Consider the following 19782-nt stretch of genomic DNA (forward strand, 5'->3'; position numbering starts at 1 on the left):
CAGCCACAGTTAATGTTCAGACCAAATTGTGTAGGATGACAAATAAAGCACAGTCTCTTATATTTCCTAAATATTGTGAGATGATAAAACAAATGTCAACAGTGTCCACATTTAGAATTGTCCTGGTGTCACTTCTCAGTTAAGGAAGGTGTGTTGTCTGTTACACAAATTGTCATGTAGTGTAATAGTCTGATGATGCCCCACTAGCTGTGGGAGGGGCAAACTCTCCCTTCTGTCAATCACACCAGGAAGAGGGAAGACAGCATTTTTTTAATTATCCATTCATACACTTATTCACCCTCTTTACCTCTTATCCTGCGCCGGGTCGTGGAAAGCCTTGAGCATATCCCAGGGGACTTGGGGTACGAGGCGGGGGCAATTGAGGCGGGTGGAAACACCAGTTAGCCTAATCTGCATGTCTTTGGACTGTGGAAGGAAATCAGAATACCCAGAGAAAGAAGGAAACCTAATAAGCACAGGGAGACCCTGAATGTGCGAGCCAAAGTGCAAACCACTACCATCGAATGATATATTTGGCTTATGGTTTCATTACTGTTTGTAATTTTATGTATTGTTTGTTGTTTTATTCTACAAACATAATTTTTTTTATTTTTGTTTTTCGTCTGCTCCTGTTGAGGGGTCGCCACTGCGGGCCATCTGATCCACATAAGTTTGGCACTGGTTTTTACGCCAGATGCCCTTCCTGATCCACCCCTCCCATTTTATTTGGGCATGGGACTGGTACTGCCATCCAGTGGCTGAGGTTTGGGCATTGAACCCGGGCCTTCCGTGTGGCAGGCAAGAAACCAACAGTACCACTGAGCCACCAATGGCTATACATGCAAATACATATGTTAAATAAAAAGAAATAAATTAAATTTAAAAAATCTGTTTTTTTATTTGGCTCCGACTCTTCATTTCTATCTGTGTGTGTCTCTTTTGATCTCTTTGAGCTCATTGTAAATATATTTACTTTGTAAACAAAAACATAAGAAGAAGAAGAACAATTTATAAATAATATGAGGTTTCACTCAGCAGGACAATGCTTGATGTATAATGTGTCTGGACATTGATGGTTAACACAAACACACACACACACACACACACACACTGTCACAGACGAACACGTTGCAAACACCCGTGGTGCACTAAGACCCAGAGGATACCCGTTTCACCTGCTTGCGCGGCTCTGCGCGCTCCCGTATGAGAGCCTGTGCGCGCTCTCGTCAGCGGCCATGCTGCCCCGGTCACAGCGCCGCGCGTCCAGCACCTGCACAGCGCGCGCATCCATCCATCCATCCATCCATCCTCCTCCTCCGCCGCGGGGACGTACAAAGGCAGGCTGGGGAAGGAAGCATGGTGCTTGGGTTATTGTCTTTGGGAGTGAATCTGGATTGTTCCAAGGATTGCACTTGTAGTCTTTTATTGTAGTGTGACCAGTTAATTCAGGGAATAACATCCCAGAGGAAGAGGAGGAGGAGGAGGAAGAAGAGGTGCGGGCGTTTATCACGCGCAAAGTAAAAGTGAATGATGATGGTGTGCAGCACGACGCCCCTGTCTCACTGGGGGTCACCCCGCCGCCGGCACGCGTAAAGGGACTCGCGCAGGGATCTCGTGTAGACCCGGCGATAAGCAGCGCGCACCCGCCTACCTCCCTCCCTCCTTCTGTCCGTCCGTCCGTCTGCCTTTCTTTCTTTCTTTTTCTCATTGCAAGACAGAAATAAGTAGAAATGGCTCTAAACAGAAGCATCGAGCTGGAGCACTTCGACGAACGGGACAAGGTTCGGCGCTCGACACGCGCCGCCGGCTCCGGTTCTCAGTCCGGGTCCCGCGCGAGCAGTCTGGTGCCCAGCCCGGCTCAGAGCGCCAACTGCAGCTTCTACCGGACGCGCACTCTCCGCGCGCTCAGCTCCGAGAAGCGTGCGCGTAAGGTGCGCTTTTACCGCAACGGGGACCGCTACTTCAAAGGGCTCGTCTACGCCGTGTCGAACGACCGCTTCCGCTCTCTGGACGCGCTGCTGGCCGAGCTGACGCGCGCTCTCGCCGACAACCTGCACCTGCCGCAGGGCGTCCGCACCATCTACACGGCGGACGGCAGCAAGAGGGTGACGAGCCTAGACGAGCTGCTGGAAGGTAAGACAAAGGAGCTCCCGCAGGATAAGGAGAAGGGCCTGCTGCACCGGCATCGCCACGAGGAACGGAATTAATGCTTCTGAGAATTCATCAATATTAGCATATTATTATAAATAGTATTAAAGAATATAGTGATTACATCATATCATCATATTATTACAATGTAACTAAAACATAAAGGCATGGCATTCACATATGAGCATTGTAACCCACCATCATAACTACACTATACTATAGTTCCATAATCAGTTAATAACTCAAATAAATAATAAATCAAAACTGATTTTTGCACACTGCATGGGTGGCACCCTAGGGGAAAAAAAATAGTACTTCATGCCACCCCAAATCAAGTGCCATCCCAAATCTGACTCAGATGTACTGTATTACCCATTCAAATCCTAACGCTGAATCATATCAGCCCTGTGCTTATCATTTTTAAATATTAATATTACTAATTATAGTAATCAATCATAGTCCGTGCACTCTGTCTGTCCTACACATAATTATTATTATAATTATTATTAATATTATAATTATCAAGCGACCTCATCCTCTACATAATTAGGGGCTGTAACCCTTGAAGTCTAAAATCCTGGGCACGTACAGTACTATGCGGTTTTGGAAGTAGCCAATGAGCTCGTAGGAACGGTCGTCATGGTAACCCAGTGAATTCCGGCCAATGGAGAGGGAATCCGGGTTTCATTCTGACGGCACAGGGTTTAACTGAGGGCAGAGCAAATGTAAAGCAGTGGACCTGACTGAGATTAGTTCACACACACACACACACACACACACACACATATCCTCCCCCATCATCGAGCCCGCTCCTCCATACACAACCCCACCCCCGGCGATTTTGCTGACAGCAGCATGTCTGGCTCTTAACTCGAAAGCCACGAGTGATGCTAATGGTCGCATTGATCTTCATCACGGAAATTGATTTGTCATTTCCGGAGCAGGTATTACTTTTAACAGGACTCCAGTCTGTTGATGAGTTAGCATCCTGAATGATAACCATAAGCGCAGAGTGAACATTTGGTCCTTCTGGAGTCTCATGCTCTTCCTCGAATAATTCCTGTCACATTTTATTAAATTGACCGAGCATGCTGCAAAACGACAGCCAGCACAACTACTGTACCATCACCATTAATTTCACATCACAGTGCACTTCATTAGCATTTCACGTTCACATTGTCTCCTTTCTCTGACGCTATCTGCTTCTGTGCGTTCCTCTGTCGCCTTGCTGTGCTTTCATTTTCTCTAATTCTTTATATGCTTAGGGTTGCAGAAATCCCAAATTTAACATTGCCCTGTATGTGTGTGTCTGTCTCAGTCAGTCTTTCTCTCTCTCGCTCTCTCTGTCTAATGCAGCACAAAATCCTGACCCTACATACACTCCGTGGACAGGGTGGGGGTTACTAGTTGTTCTGAACGTTTGTTTCCTTTATCGTCTCTTTTGAAACCCGATTCCCTCATTAACCTCGGCTACCTGCATTTGCATGCTGAACAGAGTGGTCTGAACTAATTCCACTTTTGAAAGGGGACTACTGTATGTATTCCACAAGTATCATTCCTTACACAAGTCTTACACTTAAAGCAGTGTGAAGAAAAACAGAACCAGGGAAGCAAAGAGGCGTCGAAATTAAAGTAGTGAAATGACGAAATAATTTAAAAAAATGTTAAATAATTTAAAAAATGTCAAATAGTTAAAGAAAAGTACAAATAACGGATTTAAGGCATCCTGTGGCCTTGCACCTTCAGGGTCGGAGGATCGATACCTACCTCGGGTCTGTGTACGTGAAGTTTGCATGTTCTCCACTTGCTTGGTGGGTTTCTTCTGGGTACTCCGGTTTCCTCCCATAGTCCAAAGAGGCTTATTGGTGTTTCCTAATTCACCGTAGTGTGTGAGTGAGTGATGTGTGCTTGTGTGCCTGGCGATGGGTTGGCACCCGTAGCGAGTTTACCCTGCCTCGTGCTCCGAGTCCCTTGGAATAGACTGCAGGTTTCCCCCAAAGGTGATTAGGATAAACCATAGGCAGAATGACTGAGTGAGTGAATGATGTACCATGTAAGCCTAAAACAAGTTAAATCTGATAGTTTAAAGGGCCATTTAAAAAATATATCTTATATGTTCCAGATGTTTAAACAAAAAGCTGATTCTCAACTTATTTTAAGTTTTCTAGTGATTAAATTTCATTGTCATTTAAATTGGGACAATAAAATCTTATTCCAATAGCCTTTAAAGGATTTAATGGGTTCCACCAATCTTGATGTCTTTGGTAGTCAGCTGCACATCACAGTCATCGAACAGAGCCTAAACTGATTGATTTTTCGCAGTTTATTGCCTCAAATAGCACTTGGATCAATACTGGGGAATCCATTTACGTAGGTGTTGGAAACAGATCCATGCAAAAACAATAAGAAGCGTGGCACTAGCAGAGGTGCTGCTTGTCAACAGGCAAGACAGGCAACTGCTTGGTGCCCCAGGCCAGTAGGGATCCCCCGAGGGATGACAAGCTTATGCATTATTTATAAGATAATGGTGATGAATGCTGTTTGGTGAGGCCCCTTGCAATTTTTTTTGCCTAGAATCATCTTTGGGCACTAATATAAAGTCAATGAAACATATTTTTTTTGCATTTAAGGGTTTGGGTTTTGTTGCATGTGAAGAGCTGATCGTTTATTGGTCAGGTTTCGCAGACGAGGTCATCAAACCAATGTTTAGTTCTGATAGATTCTGACAGATGAAGGTCAGAAACATTCGATTTTCATTTGCACTCAATATTTATTAAAATTTCATTGGTTGCTTATTAGCGTTCATACTGTAGATAGAAAGATATATAGAAATATATATATATATATATATATAGAAATATATATATATATAGAAATATATATATATATAGAAAGATAGATAGAACTTTAAGAAAAGACTTTATTGATCCTGAAAGAAATTCCGGAATGCCGGAATGATCTCCCTTGAAGTTTTATAAAAAATTTATTTGATTTTTAGTTGACTCAATAAAATTTAGCAATTAATTGCATATGAATCTAAATCGCAATATGGACCTATGCAATTGTTTAATCGCAAAAGTTAGCAATTTATTTCAGGTAATATGCACATACGTAGGAATTTACATTGAGTTTGTCGATAATTTAAGCATTCGTTTAAGTATTCATCTGCCAAACGCCGAAATATATACTGTATGTTTTTTAAATAAATTTGATTTGATAAATATTGTCAAACTTCCTCTTGATGAGATCATGAACATAAATTAGTACATTTAATACAGTAGTTAAATGGGCAGATTATATTAGATTGCAATGAAAAATAATCCTAGTGTGATTTTTTAAAATCAAATCGTGCAGCTCTACTCTTATTTGACTTTCATTTGACTTTTATTCAAATTCATTGCACATCCAGTGGACTTTCTTTTGACTATTATTGAATGTCTATTTAAGTCCCATTCCTTTTATTACAATATCGCCGGACATTCATTTGCTTTTGAGTCGCATTTCGTTTGATGTTTTTTTCGATATTCTATTTTCATTGACTTTATTTATCAATAATTTCATGCTTAGTCAGGTTTCCTTTAACTTTAGTTAGACATTCATTATGCTTCTACTGGAGGTCTATTGGACACTCGTGGCCTTTCATTCAACTTTTTTTTTTATTGACTTTTATTTACAACCTATTCCTCATTCATTTGACTTAAATTAAACTTCCATTTGACTTCCATTCCACTTCTAATAAATTAAAAGTTCCATTGAATCTTAAACATTTTACTTCGAATGTACATGTATCATTTTAATCATTTTAAAGTTGTGACTTCCATGATGGTTACACATTTCAAAAACGTGCATGAAAGTTTTAAGTATTTTTTAAGAAGGTTGCTATTTAAATTTTTTTTGCCTGCAGGGGAGAGCTACGTGTGTGCCTCTAACGAGCCATACCGCAAAGTGGACTACACTAAGAACGTGAATCCTAACTGGGGCTCTCGGCTGGCGGGGACAGGCGTGTTGGCCGGAGCATGTCGTCAGGGTTCGGGCGGTATCCCGCGGGGACCAGGAGAGGGAAAAGAGAGTAAAGACTTTATCAAACCCAAGCTGGTGACTGTGATCCGGAGCGGTGTAAAGCCACGCAAGGCTGTCAGAGTGCTGCTAAATAAAAAGACGGCTCACTCCTTCGAGCAGGTTCTGGCTGATATCACGGAGGCCATTAAGCTCGACTCTGGAGCCGTGAAAAAGCTGTACACACTAGACGGGAAGCAGGTGGGTAGCGGTTTACAAACTTCCAGGTGACACTTAGGATTGGGTGTAGAATAGCAAGAAACATTGTGGAACCACTCAGGCAGTGTGTCGACATTCTGTACTTGTCAGATGGGTTTGTGCTGCATGCGAGGCTTCCACAACATTGAAATTTCAGACTTTTGAGTGTAACAGGTTTGACGTGTTTATTTTTTACCCCTTGCTACAAGAATATTGAAATTCTTAAAGCAGTGCACAGAGATGCCAATTCATAGGCGGAAAAAGGATGAAGGACATGAAAAATGGATTTTGCTGTTTCCCTACTGTTGGTTAGAATGTCAGTTACATGACCTTTTCCAGTAAAAGTAGAATTTCTGCCCACACTCTAAACCAATAGTTAAATTCTGGATTTGGACTTCATGAAGTTTAAGTTGTATCGAGTCATTAGGCTCAGACGTTCCCAAACTTAATAATGCTGTGGCCTGTTTTAAAACATGAAAAACACATGACGCAAGGCACATGCAATAACTAAAAAATATCATGTTTATATCCTATTGCTTTGTTTTATTAGTTCTTGATACTTTTAAAATGTATATACTAAATCATAAATATGTTATAGGAATTTTAAACCTAATTACAACATTTTTTTTTCTTTTTTTTACAAATGCTGTTTGTAAAAAACTCCTGCAGTACCCTTACAGCCCACTAGGGAATACACTTTGAGAGACACTTCATTAAGTTAGCTAATATAAACAAACTGCAAAACTAATGTTATAAATTACACCAAAGATTAGTCATTAATTTAGAATCCTGGTCAAGGTCACTGCGGATCTGGAGCCTGTCCCAGGAATACCAGGAATGGGACGGAAATACACTCTTGATGGCCTGCCAGTCCATTTCAGGATGCACATTCACACATTTTCCCATACACACCTAGAGGAAATTTAGTGCAGCCAATTTAGAAAAAAAAAAAAAAATCCCAGAGGTGAGGATTCAGGCGTGGAGCCTGGGCGTGTGGTGGGGGCGGCAACCTCAACACTACTCACTGTTCCACTTTGCAACCCTATTCAAAGCTCAGTGGCATGGAATTAATAATTCAAGTTTTAAAAACCACACACACACACACACACACACACATATTTATGCACAAGTGGCTTCAGCCTGAGCAGTCTGCTTTGTGATTGATGAATTGTGGGAACTCGGCGAAGTAAAAGTACTGGCCAGCATCCTACGCAATATCTAGTTAGAAATCAAGTGTAAAGTGTTTTTAGCATCTTCAGTCAATTTGTGTAAAGAAGAGGAAGATTTTCAGTGAGAGGAATTTTAAAAACCTCGAGTTTCAGCTTCTAAGGGTACAACTGACATCTACCAGAAAATACACTCGTAATCAATAGTGTGATAGCATGCTACACTGTGTGTGTGTGTGTGTGTGTGTGTGTGTGTGGGTGGGAGGATTGATGGGTGGGGGTGTCGGAGGGGGCAGGAGAAGCCCAGTTCGGCTCTGGCTGCAGGCCAGTTGCTATGGTAACCATTCTCCGCTCCTCTTGGGTGAACTCCCTAAATGGCTCAGCAGAGACAGGAACCACACAAGTTAGTCTTGGGATGTGTGTGTGTGTGTGTGTGTGTGTGATTGGGAAGAGGACCAGAGCTCATTTATATGCCACACATTTTTCTACTGCGGGGAAGGAGGGGAATCCTTGAAAGCCTTATTTGTTCCTTGGCGAGACGGAAGTCTTTTCGTGAGTGTGAGTGTGTGTGTGTGTGTGTGTGCACCCTCCTGCACCTTATCAGCAAAACTGCTGGTTTCTCATTGCAGCTGCACCTGCTAGAAGGTCTTCTTTTAAATGTTTCACCTTGTTATAAAACTACACACAGTACAGAAGGAGCTGTTACACGAGAGCAGCCCAGACCCGAGGAGACGACTTACATGTGCAGAAGCCATTTTGTTTTAGAACGATGCTAGAATATTGAGCTACATTCACATGATCCATTTTTCTGTGCGGGTTGTAAGGCTGGTGCCAGATCTTGAGACGAAATGATGCATATTCAAATGATGCATTTTTGAATTTTAAATTAAAGTCAAGGGCCGTTGAAAAAGTTTTTTTTTTTAAAGCCATGATTATATGTGATTTGCTGCTCTAAGTTTCAGCAAGATTCTGACCGAGTTTCGCTTTGCTTATCTTCGTAGCTAACGAGCCTGCAGGACTTTTTCGGCGATGACGACGTGTTTATTGCATGCGGCCTCGAGAAGTTCCGCTACGCTCAGGACGACGCTGCGATCGGACATGCTGGGAAAGCATCAGCCGCTGCCTTCGTTAACGGTAATACACAAGTGAAGAAATGGAAACAGGAGAACCGAGGATCAGTGACTGGATGATCATCAAAGTAGCTCTTAAACTTTAATGTGCATGAAGTCATCAATTATTTTGTGGTTTCATGATTTGACGGTTCAAAGTGCTATCAACCCCAAAAAAGGTTTCCAATCACATGAACCGTATAGCGTTATACGTCCGCACAGTTTGTATAACCAATCAGCAATGCACAGTGTTCTTGGCCCCGCCCTGACTTTAATTCAATAACAAAATAAAATTTTCTAAACTAATTCCAATTTTATTTGTCACATACACACTCATACACAGTAGGATATGCGGTGAAATGCTTATACGACCGTCTGTGACCTTATAAAAAGATCAATAAGAAATAAATATAAAATAAAACAAGATATAGAAAAAACTTTAGCTGTGAGGATAAGAATAAAATGTAAAAATATAAAATATAAGAAAAAACTTAGCTGTACAAATATAGGGAATATAGAAACCCGTTGGTTGTGTATGAAATGTCCGGGAGTGTGTGAATATGCATACGCATATAATTAGAACTATAGGCTAGTTGGAAAATCCTAGCCACTTAACGTTTCTTTCTCATTAATCTTTGTGTATTTTTTTTAATTATGCAAACTGGACAGTTTAAAGCAAGTGGCAACATCCGCTTCTGCAAAATGAGTTCAACGCTGAAGTGCCAAAACGCGCAGTTCCTCGAATGACCACTAGGTTGCTGGCTCTAAAGTGAGTCAATTTTCATAGACCCCAATGTAAAAATATTCAACTTTACAACAGAAATAAACATGTTCACAGCCTAATACCAAAAAATAAATAAATAAATAAAGGATTTTGGTCTCCATAACTTGATTTCCATTGCGAAGTGAATTTTTATTTAACTCATCAGTTTAAATTATAATAAAAAAATAATAAATTTATTTTTCAGCTGTGTAGCCCCTCCAAAGCATGCTTATTCAATAAAATGCAAAGGAACCTTAGCGTATAAATTAACATTAGCCACCTTAGTTTTCTAGTAAGCTTGTGGTAACTGAAGTAAGTAGGCAGGTTCCAGCCAACATCCAGGCTCCGTTCATTCCTTCTTTTTGCCCATCCAGGATTCCACATTTGAGCTTCAAAACTGTTTTTTAGAAAACTAGGTGACATCTGTGTCTTTTGTATGTTTTGTATGTTTTCTCCCTCTTAATTATCATGTCTGTGTCTTACAGAGTGTAAGATGAAATCGTCGAAGTCGTCAGCTCCTGTTAAATCCACTGCCTGTAGAAACTCTGGAATTTTTAGGTCAAAATCACCCGTATCAGGTAATCAGGAAACGGTTTACTGTATGTATTAACCTTTACTATATGTATCATCGGCATGATGTCTGATTGCTCGTCTTTAAGCCGAGGCGATGAGAAGCCAGAGCCCGACTGCGAGGTCGTCGATGTCCCCGACAAGCCCAGGAAGTCCCCGCAGCCAAAAGGTAAACGTGTGTGAGATCTGTTCTCTGTGAGTGTTCTTAAATGAGTAATGGTTAAAACTAAATGTTAAAAAAATACACAAAGTCTGCATTTTTTGGGTGAGTCAAAAATGATCTGCATTCCGGTTATATTAACACCTCTGTTGGCCGCACGGCCTTATCAGCGCTTTCCGTTCCAGGCTACTGTCACTCTGGTCACTGCTGCAGGTGTGAACGTATTACATCAGGCCAGTTGGAACTGCGGTGTAAGCAATAATTGTGATTTGAAAGAAATGAAAGAAGAGCAGAGCGCAGTGATTAATTTTTTTATGGTCAGTGGGTGTACCTGGTGCTGAAACATCTCTCAGAAGAGCATAAACAGAAGCGTTTAGATATCTGCAAGCAAAGTTTGGACAGAAGGTGAACGTTTCTTAAAGAGAATCAATGGTATTAACAAGACATGGATTCATCACCACGAGCCTGAGAGTAAACGGCAGAGTATGGAACGTAAACATCCTCAATCGACGACCGAGAAGAAGCTTAAAAGTCAACCATCAGCTGGAAAATCCATCAATGCTAACAAGTTTCTGTGATTGTCAAGGGCCAGAAGTATTGGAACATTACCTGGTTCAACAATCAACAGTGCTCGTTACAGCCAGACTAAACTTTCGATTAAACACTTTTTTTATGTAAGGATTGCTCACTCACATTCCATACAAACTTAAATAGTTCTTTTGATTGTGTAAAGCTACTTTGCGACAAAGACAATTGTTAAAAGCGCTATACAAATAAAACTGAATTGAATTAAAATTGAACTCTAGTCCAAGGGCGTTGCATGACGATGCACATCCGCGCACTTCCGCCCATGCTGCCGTAACCCTGCAAAAACTTGGTTTTGAGGTGTTAAAGCGTCCTTCCTTCAGTCCTGATCTCGCTCTATTGGACTTTAACCTGTTTGGTCTTCCGAAAGCAGCCATACGGAGATGAAGATTCACTTTTGGTGAAGAAGTGAAGACAGCGGTGCATTCATGACTGGCAGCACATTTTTAATGAGGGAATACAAAGCATTCACTGGTTCATTAAGTTACTAACTAGAAGTTATCTGCAGTTATCTGGATTTTTTTCATCATATGTAGGTTAAATCATATGATTTGAGGGCATTCTTAAAATTGTTTTAATTATGCTTTTTGTGAAGGACGGGCACATGTCTGGGTCAGATGCCTTAAAATGAGGTGCTTTCACTCACATCACTACATCACAGTTTGCAGCCATGCCAGATTCTGCAACACCAGTTATTACTTCAGGCTTTGATCTCATTTCTAACCAAGCGTGAACCAAGCCTATCCAATTTGTTTACGATTTTGCATTGTGTATGTGTGTGTCCGTGTGGGTGTGTGTGTCTGTGTGTTCTCTGCAGATCTCCTCCCGACATGTATCTCCCTCCCCTCCCCCCTCCGGAGAACTAAATGGAGAAGAAGACTTGAGCCCAGAAGGTAAATCTTTCTCTCTCTCTCTCTCTCTCTCTCTCTTACACACACACACACACACAGAAAATGAGAGAGAGAGAGAGAGATTAATGTGTGCAGTGTAAGATCGCGTGATGGGAAAATGGAGAGAAACCTGCCGAGTCGAATGAATGAATATGTTATACGGGAGTGTGTGTGTGTGTGTGTGTGTGTGTGTGCTGAGGTGTGAAAGACATGATGGCTGAGATTGTGAAGTGATATGCACAAATTAGCATCACATAACCTTCTGTAAAGGAATAAATTCACCTTGAAGAGTGAGCTTTCAAACGATTATCATCTTCACTGGTCTACAAGATTTATTATTTTTGTACGAATTACGTTCCGATTACACGTCTTTCATCGGCACGGCCGAGCTCTGTAGACCGTACCCTGATAATGGTGCCTGCGGTTATAATAAAAAAAACAGCACCAGGCAGCAAATAAGCTTCCTGTCTTGCTAATCACATCACATCATGAATATTTACATTAGATTTCAGAGTAACAGTGTGGATTGTTTTTTTTCTTCCAAATCCTGAACAGCACTAAATAGTCAAAACCAACTCATAATAAATTTTCCTTTTCTCTTTATTTCTTCTACTTCCCGCTCATTTCTCACATTCGCCGATCTTATCCTTTCTCTTTCTCTCCCCCCTCTTTCTTCTCTTCCGCTTAATGACTTTTTGCGGCGTCTCAGTAAATGGAAATAAGCCGCAGTCCTCCATCATCACAGATAAATACGAAGTGGGGAAAGTCATCGGAGATGGAAACTTCGCAGTGGTTAAGGAGTGCGTCGAGCGGTACGGAACACAAAAACACACACTCACACAAGTTGGGTTGTAAAACTAGATATTTAACCACCACAAGGGCTTGGGTTTTGTTTATATTTGTATGTATGTATGTGTGTGTGTGTGTGTGTGTGTGTTTAGGGCCACTGGGCAGGAGTATGCTCTGAAGATCATAGACAAAGCCAAATGCAGTGGGAAGGTAAGAAGACTGTTATATATTGCTTAGGAATACCTGTACTGCTGGGAATGTCTGCAGTTATCCAATCAGCCAATCATGTAACGTTTCAGCGAGTGTGTGTGCAGAGTAGGCTCAAGTTCCTCTTCTTGGCTGACGAGGTGAAATTCAATATGGTTTTCTGTTGTAGAAACTGCCATCTGCCTGACAGTTTGTGCATCCTGAGATGCTTTTCAGCTCAGCACGGGTGTAAAGGGTGGTTATTTTTTAGTTACTGTACTCTTCCCGTTAGCTCAAACCAATCTGAATATTCATTCCTGACCTCCTATATCAGCACATGCATTTATATTTGCAGCATTCTGTGCAAACTCCAGAGATTGTCATGTATAAATAAATTACATAAAATACTTAAACCAGCCCGATCAGCATTGCATTTTGCAGATGCTCTTATCCAGAGCGACTTACAAAAGTGCTTTGAAGTTTCCATCATTAGATAGATCCTTAGTTACTGGGTGAGTTAAATTATAACCCAAATATCTACAGCTTAGTAAGAAATAGGTCTTTACCACCACATTATGAAACACCAGGGTTGATGATGCTTGTTGTAAAATGATGACAGGCTCATCGCATTAATGCGCACAGTACAGTAATGTACAGGGGTCTATACCAGAGAGCATATTTAGTTATGTCCTTAGTTATAGTTATACAGTATATGCTAGGCTAAAGCCCTAACTCGTGCTCTGAAACTTGTTCACACAGGAGCATCTGATAGCCAACGAGGTGGCGATATTGCGCCGGGTTCGGCACCCCAGCATCATCCTGTTGATCGAGGAAGTGGACACACCCACAGAGCTCTACCTGGTCATGGAGCTTGTTAAGGTGATTTGAAAGCTGACACATTTCTTTATACTGTCTGTGTGCGTGGAGTTTGCATGTTCTCCCAGTGCTTGGTGGGTTTCCTTCAGGAACTTCTTCCCACAGTCCAAAGACATGCGGATTAGGATAAGTGGTGTTCACGCATGTGTATGTGTTCCCTTTGTTAGATTGGTCCCCCACCTCAAGGCCGTATTTCCTTGGTATAGGTTTCATGCTTTCAGCGACCCTGTATAGGATAAGGGGTGTAGCAGATGATTGAATGAATGAATGAATGAATGAATACACGAATGAATACAACACTGGCTGCGTTCCATTCCGAAGTGTACTTGACAGGGTGCTCCCTACTCCCTGCTCTGTTTGCAGGTCATGTCAGTAAACAGAACTTTCCCCGACAAAATTCCAGCATTCGGTACCCCCGGTACGTGCGTTACCATGGTGACATAAGCCCCTCGGATGCCTGTCACTGCTGCCGTGAAAATATCACGCAACGGATTAAATAATGAACATTTTTACTGAAACAAAAACTGATACCGTTATTAAACATACTATTAAAATGTGTACAACTTGAAAAGAAATTATTGATTATAATAATATTTAATTTAAGATGTACAGAGATTTATTTATTTATTTATTTTACAGATTACTAGCCTATTTAATACTGAGAATTTCCTGATTAAATTTAAATGTAATTTTTAAAATCCTTTTTAACATGATGTCGTCCTCGATAATAATGATAATACATACAGTGGCTTGCAAAAGTATTCGGCCCCCTTGAACTTTTCCACATTTTGTCACATTACAGCCACAAACATGAATTAATTTCATCGGAATTCCACATGAAAGACCAATACAAAGTGGTGAACACTGGAGAATTGGAACGAAAATCATACATGATTCCAAACATTTTTTACAAATAACTGCAAAGTGGGGTGTGCGTAATTATTCAGCCCCCTTTGGTCTGAGTGCAGTCAGTTGTCCATAGACATTGCCTGATGAGTGCTAATGACTAAATAGAGTGCACCTGTGTGTAAACTAATGTCAGTACAAATACAGCTGCTCTGTGACGGCCTCAGAGGCTGTCTAAGAGAATATTGGGAGCAACAACACCATGAAGTCCAAAGAACACACCAGACAGGTCAGGGATAAAGTTATTGAGAAATTTAAAGCAGGCTTAGGCTACAAAAAGATTTCCAAAGCCTTGAACATTCCACGGAGCACTGTTCTAGCGATCATTCAGAAATGGAAGGAGCATGGCACAACTGTAAACCTACCAAGACGAGGCCGCCCGCCTAAACTCACAGGCCGAACAAGGAGAGCGCTGATCAGAAATGCAGCCAAGAGGTCCATGGTGACTCTGGACGAGCTGCAGAGATCTACAGCTCAGGTGGGGGAATCTGTCCATACAGGAGGACAACTATTAGTCGTGTACTGCACAAAGTTGGCCCTTTATGTAAGAGTGGCACGAAGAAGGCCATTGTTAACAGAAAACCATAAGAAGTCCCGTTTGCAGTTTGCTACAAGCCATGCGGGGGACACAGCAAACATGTGGAAGAAGGTGCTCTGGTCAGATGAGACCAAAATGGAACTTTTTGGCTAAAATGCAAAACGCTATGTGTGGCGGAAAACTAACACTGCACACCACTCTGAACACACCATCCCCACTGTCAAATATGGTGGTGGCAGCATCATGCTCTGGGGTGCTTCTCTTCAGCAGGGGCAGGGAAGCTGGTCAGAGTTGATGGGAAGATGGATGGAGCCAAATACAGGGCAATCTTGGAAGAAAAACTCTTGGAGTCTGCAAAAGACTTGAGACTGGGGCGGAGGTTCACCTTCCAGCAGGACAACGACCCTAAACATATCCATGTGTTAGAATGGCCCAGTCAAAGTCCAGATCTAAGTCCAATCGAGAATCTGTGGCAAGATCTGAAAACTGCTGTTCACAAACGCTGTCCATCTAATCTGACTGAGCTAAAGCTGTTTTGCAAAGAAGAATGGGCAAGGATTTCAGTCTCTAAATGTGAAAAGCTGGTAGAGACATACCCTAAAAGACTGGCAGCTGTAATTGCAGCAAAAGGTGGTTCTACAAAGTATTGGCTCAAGGGGCTGAATAATTATGCACACCCCACTTTTCAGTTATTTATTTGTAAAAAATGTTTAGAATCATGTATGATTTCCGTTCCACTTCTCCAGTGTACACCACTTTGTATTGGTCTTTCACGTGGAATTCCAATGAAATTGATTGATGTTTGTGGCTGTAATGTGACGAAATGTGGAAAAGTTCAAGGGGGCCGAATACTTTTGCAGTAATGTAGTTAGTCTTTAGATTAACTGGCAAGTGAGAGAGAGAGCGTGAGTCCAAAACCGATCCTTTTCCATCAGAGATCAGGACTGTTGTAATGTCCTGGACTCCTGGCGACAGAGATGTTGGCCCTGCACTCAATATTCTGAGACGGATAAATGTTTTATTGTTATTGATTTTATAAGACTGATGGCGGTAGAGCAGGTTGCACTGCTGCCTCACGGCTACTGGAGTTCAGTCTTAAGCTCTTGTTGTGTATTTTTTTTTACGTACGTATGTGATTCCTGCCATTCTATTGCTGCTGTTGTTTTGATAGCTGAGATTAGTCCACGTCAGGGTCTTTATACAGTGGGATGATTACAGCTGGTCTTCTTCATGGAATTGCTTAGATAATGATGTACAAGTATTACATTCCTCGCCAGGATAAAGTGTGAATGTCTTTCCTGAATTGTGTGTGTATTCCACAGGGAGGAGATTTGTTCGATGCCATCACCTCTTCCACGAAATACACAGAGAGAGACGCCAGCGCCATGGTGTACAACCTGACCGGAGCTCTCAAATACCTGCACCGCATGAGCATAGTGCACAGAGACATTAAACCAGAGAACCTACTGGTACACACAAACACACACACATATATATCATATATACACCACTGGTACACATGGAATCTGTACAGCAGAAAGGAAATTTATCATTCTCATCATAAAACAGACAGCATTAATCCAGTGTAACGCCAAACTCACACGTTGTGTGTCTGTGTGTGTGTGTAGGTGTGTGAATATCCTGATGGTACCAAGTCTCTGAAGTTGGGAGATTTTGGTCTGGCCACTGTGGTGGAGGGGCCGCTTTATACTGTGTGTGGAACACCCACCTACGTTGCACCTGAGATTATCGCAGAAACAGGGTATAACTCTGAGTGTGTGAGTGTGTGTGTGTGTGTGCGAAACTAATTTTAACTACAGACATGATTTTCACAATGGATCACAATGCATATCATTTATTTGTGAGATACTGTACACATAATAATGACACTGTGTGTGTGTGTGTGAGACAGGTATGGTTTAAAAGTTGATATCTGGGCAGCTGGTGTGATCACGTACATCCTCCTGTGTGGTTTTCCTCCATTCCGGAGTGAGAGGAACCAGCAGGAGGAGCTGTTTGAACAGATCTTACGCGGCCGCCTGGAGTTTCCCTCCCCTTACTGGGACAACATCAGTGCCAGTGCCAAGGTCGGTAACTAACCCACACAGACATTAACTTTAATACTCCAACACAGACAGACACTGATTCTACACTAACACACTGACACACACCAACTCTAGACATTTTTCTCTCATTATACATCTGAGCAGTTGCAGGTTTAAGGCCGAACGGGAACAACTTGATGGTTGTGGGATTTGAACATGACACCTTCCGAACCATAGTCCAATGCCTTAACCACTGAGCTACCCCGACCCCACACTGACTTAAAATAGCACTTAATTCTGCATTAACCCACACCACCTCTACACTAGCACACTGACACCCATAAAAACACACAAACACTAATTTTACACTAACAAACATTAACATTATTCAATTCCAACCAACACTAACAAAAACTATAAAAATTTTATTATTTATTTTATTCATGTTTCTTTACAGGATCTGATTGGTAAGATGCTGCAAGTAAACGTGAGTGCACGCTACACGGCAGAAGAGGTCCTGTTCCATCCGTGGGTCCTGGTAAGTCACGAACAAACTCACACACACACACATACATGCCTTTGCCTTTAGCCCTAGTTTTAGAGGGAAGAAGTCTCCTTGTTTTACACCAACGATGATGCTGGTGTGTGTATTCTCAGGACGACACCACGCTGGAGAACAATGTGACATGCGAGACATCGAAGGCAGTGAGCACCGAACACACACCGGACACTACTGCGACAGACACACAGGTCAAACAACTAACATAATACAAATAATATTTTAAGAATTTATCATAGCTGAAGACAATACAGCTCAATAACATGTTTTTTTGTGTTTCGATTTCATTCTAGCTGGATGAGCTACAAGGTACGGGTGAGTGCTAAAACTGTCCTCAAAACTGATCACGTCGCAAAGTTCATTCTGAATTTAACAATACTCTTTCTGTGCTTTGTACTGTAGAGCAAAGCCCAAGGTAGACAACAGGAGGACCAACAGACAAGAAGACCTGTTCGCCCAACAAAACCCAAAGGAAGATATAAGAAACAAACGCGTACTAGCTTTTATTTTATAGCTACGGGCCATATGCAGGGTTGAGTTAAATCCATGTAGTACCATAGCAAGAAACTTGCACCCAAAGACCGTTTGGTCCTTTTTTTTTTTTTTAATTTAGAAACCTTTTCTTGCTTGTAAAATTTTTCATCGTATTACAAAAGCAAGAGAAACCCCAGTTCCTTCCTTCTTTCCAGTCCTTATTTTTTAGCCCAATTTCTTTAAAGGCTTGTGTTTAAACAAGCAGTGTTTATTTATTTAAAAAAAAAGATCCCACTCTGTATGTGTATACAATTACCCAAGTGTGAATATAATGAACTTGACTCTGGATATGGTCCAGCGTGAGGATTTGTCGGGTGAGATACACCTTCAGCGCTTGATTCTCGACTAGATCGACAGTAAATCCACTGAGCTGTGATTAATTCCACCAGACCAGCAAGACCTCTCTCTCTCTCTCTCTCGTTCTCACATTCTTCTGACCTTGTCCTGTCAGCTCATACACGCAGCTGAACTAATGCCTTTCCCCCCGTTAATTGTCCTGCTACCCTTTTTTTTTTTTTTTTGGAAGAGGTAAATAATTAGAGGACTGCAACAAATTGCACAACATCAATATGGCAAAGACCAACACAAGACCAGAACCTGTATTCTCCAGTCTCACGCCTATGAAGGCACCTGATGCGTGATAGCTCGCAGCTTCTCCAAACAAACCAGCAACCTCATTTATACTCCACGGTGCCATTCTTTGCCTCTCTTTCTCTATTTTGTTTTTCCTGTAAATACTAGTGTCTTGATGTGAAGAAGAAGAAGAAAAAAAAAGAGAAATCATTGCAGTAGATGAATCCATTTCAGTATACCTAGAATAAGGGCTGGGCAATATGATGATAAAATATTAATGGTTTTGTGTTGAAATTATATCACGATACAACCTTCTGAGATACCCCAAGTATCATGCTATTTTTTTAAAAGAACGTTTGTAATTTTTTTTATGTTATTTACATTGGAAGCTGGTTTTAATTACATACTATTTATGTATTATTTGATATTTATTTTGGATTTTTTTATATATATATATAATTTATTATTACCACACCTTCAAAGTTCGTGTTTTTAATAATATATACTGCTCAAAATTTTTTTTTTTAAAACTCTGTCCCAGATCACCTGGTCCCTCGATATTTTTTGAGCAATATATTTTGATAAATATAATGCATCACGTAAATAATAACCAATATGATCATATCGCCCACCCCTCCTTAGACCTTTCAGCCACTCCTCCGCTATAATAGACACATCATTTCTCATATCAAACTCATCCGAGTACGTGTGCAGTATGAAAGGTAGCATCTGACAGTCTGTTCTTTAACAAACCTGATAATCAGGAAGTACTCCATTTTGCTTTATGCCACAATACGGCTGGCATTTTATGGATAAAGAGAGCTGAAATGCAGTATTGTCCGTGTGTGTGTCCATAAATTCGCACCTTGTAGTCTTTTTCACAGGTAGTGTTTTGTTTTTCATCTAAAAGAGAAAAATGCGAATGACATGAACGGATTGACGTGTGTAATAGTATTATCTTTTGTACCATGAGTGTGTTTCATGTCTACACTGTAGGACTGGTTCTTTCATGGTTTTCTTTGTACCGCAACAATACATCGTTAGTAGCTGGAAATTTGATTGCTGTGTTTCTTGACTTTTTTTTTTTTTATTCAATAGGATCTATAGAAATGCATGACATTGTACACCGAA

The 19782-nt window shown here is 41.2% G+C and overlaps 1 protein-coding gene across 1 annotated transcript; it reads left to right on the forward strand.

Annotated features, from left to right (window-relative positions):
• Nucleotides 1-1306: 1306 nt before the first annotated feature.
• Nucleotides 1307-19138, forward strand: LOC128510351 (serine/threonine-protein kinase DCLK2). Its single transcript, XM_053482575.1, has 16 exons — nt 1307-2133; nt 6053-6405; nt 8570-8702; nt 9926-10018; nt 10100-10179; nt 11573-11648; nt 12355-12457; nt 12587-12644; nt 13380-13499; nt 16263-16409; nt 16569-16702; nt 16853-17027; nt 17443-17523; nt 17643-17735; nt 17838-17859; nt 17947-19138. Exons 1-16 carry the CDS (start codon nt 1731-1733, stop codon nt 17961-17963), a joined length of 2088 nt encoding a protein of 695 aa, XP_053338550.1. The 5' UTR covers nt 1307-1730; the 3' UTR covers nt 17964-19138.
• The last annotated feature ends 644 nt before the right edge of the window (nt 19139-19782 follow it).

The sequence above is a fragment of the Clarias gariepinus genome, chromosome 22 (assembly GCF_024256425.1).
Source record: "Clarias gariepinus isolate MV-2021 ecotype Netherlands chromosome 22, CGAR_prim_01v2, whole genome shotgun sequence".
Lineage (NCBI taxonomy): Eukaryota > Metazoa > Chordata > Actinopteri > Siluriformes > Clariidae > Clarias > Clarias gariepinus.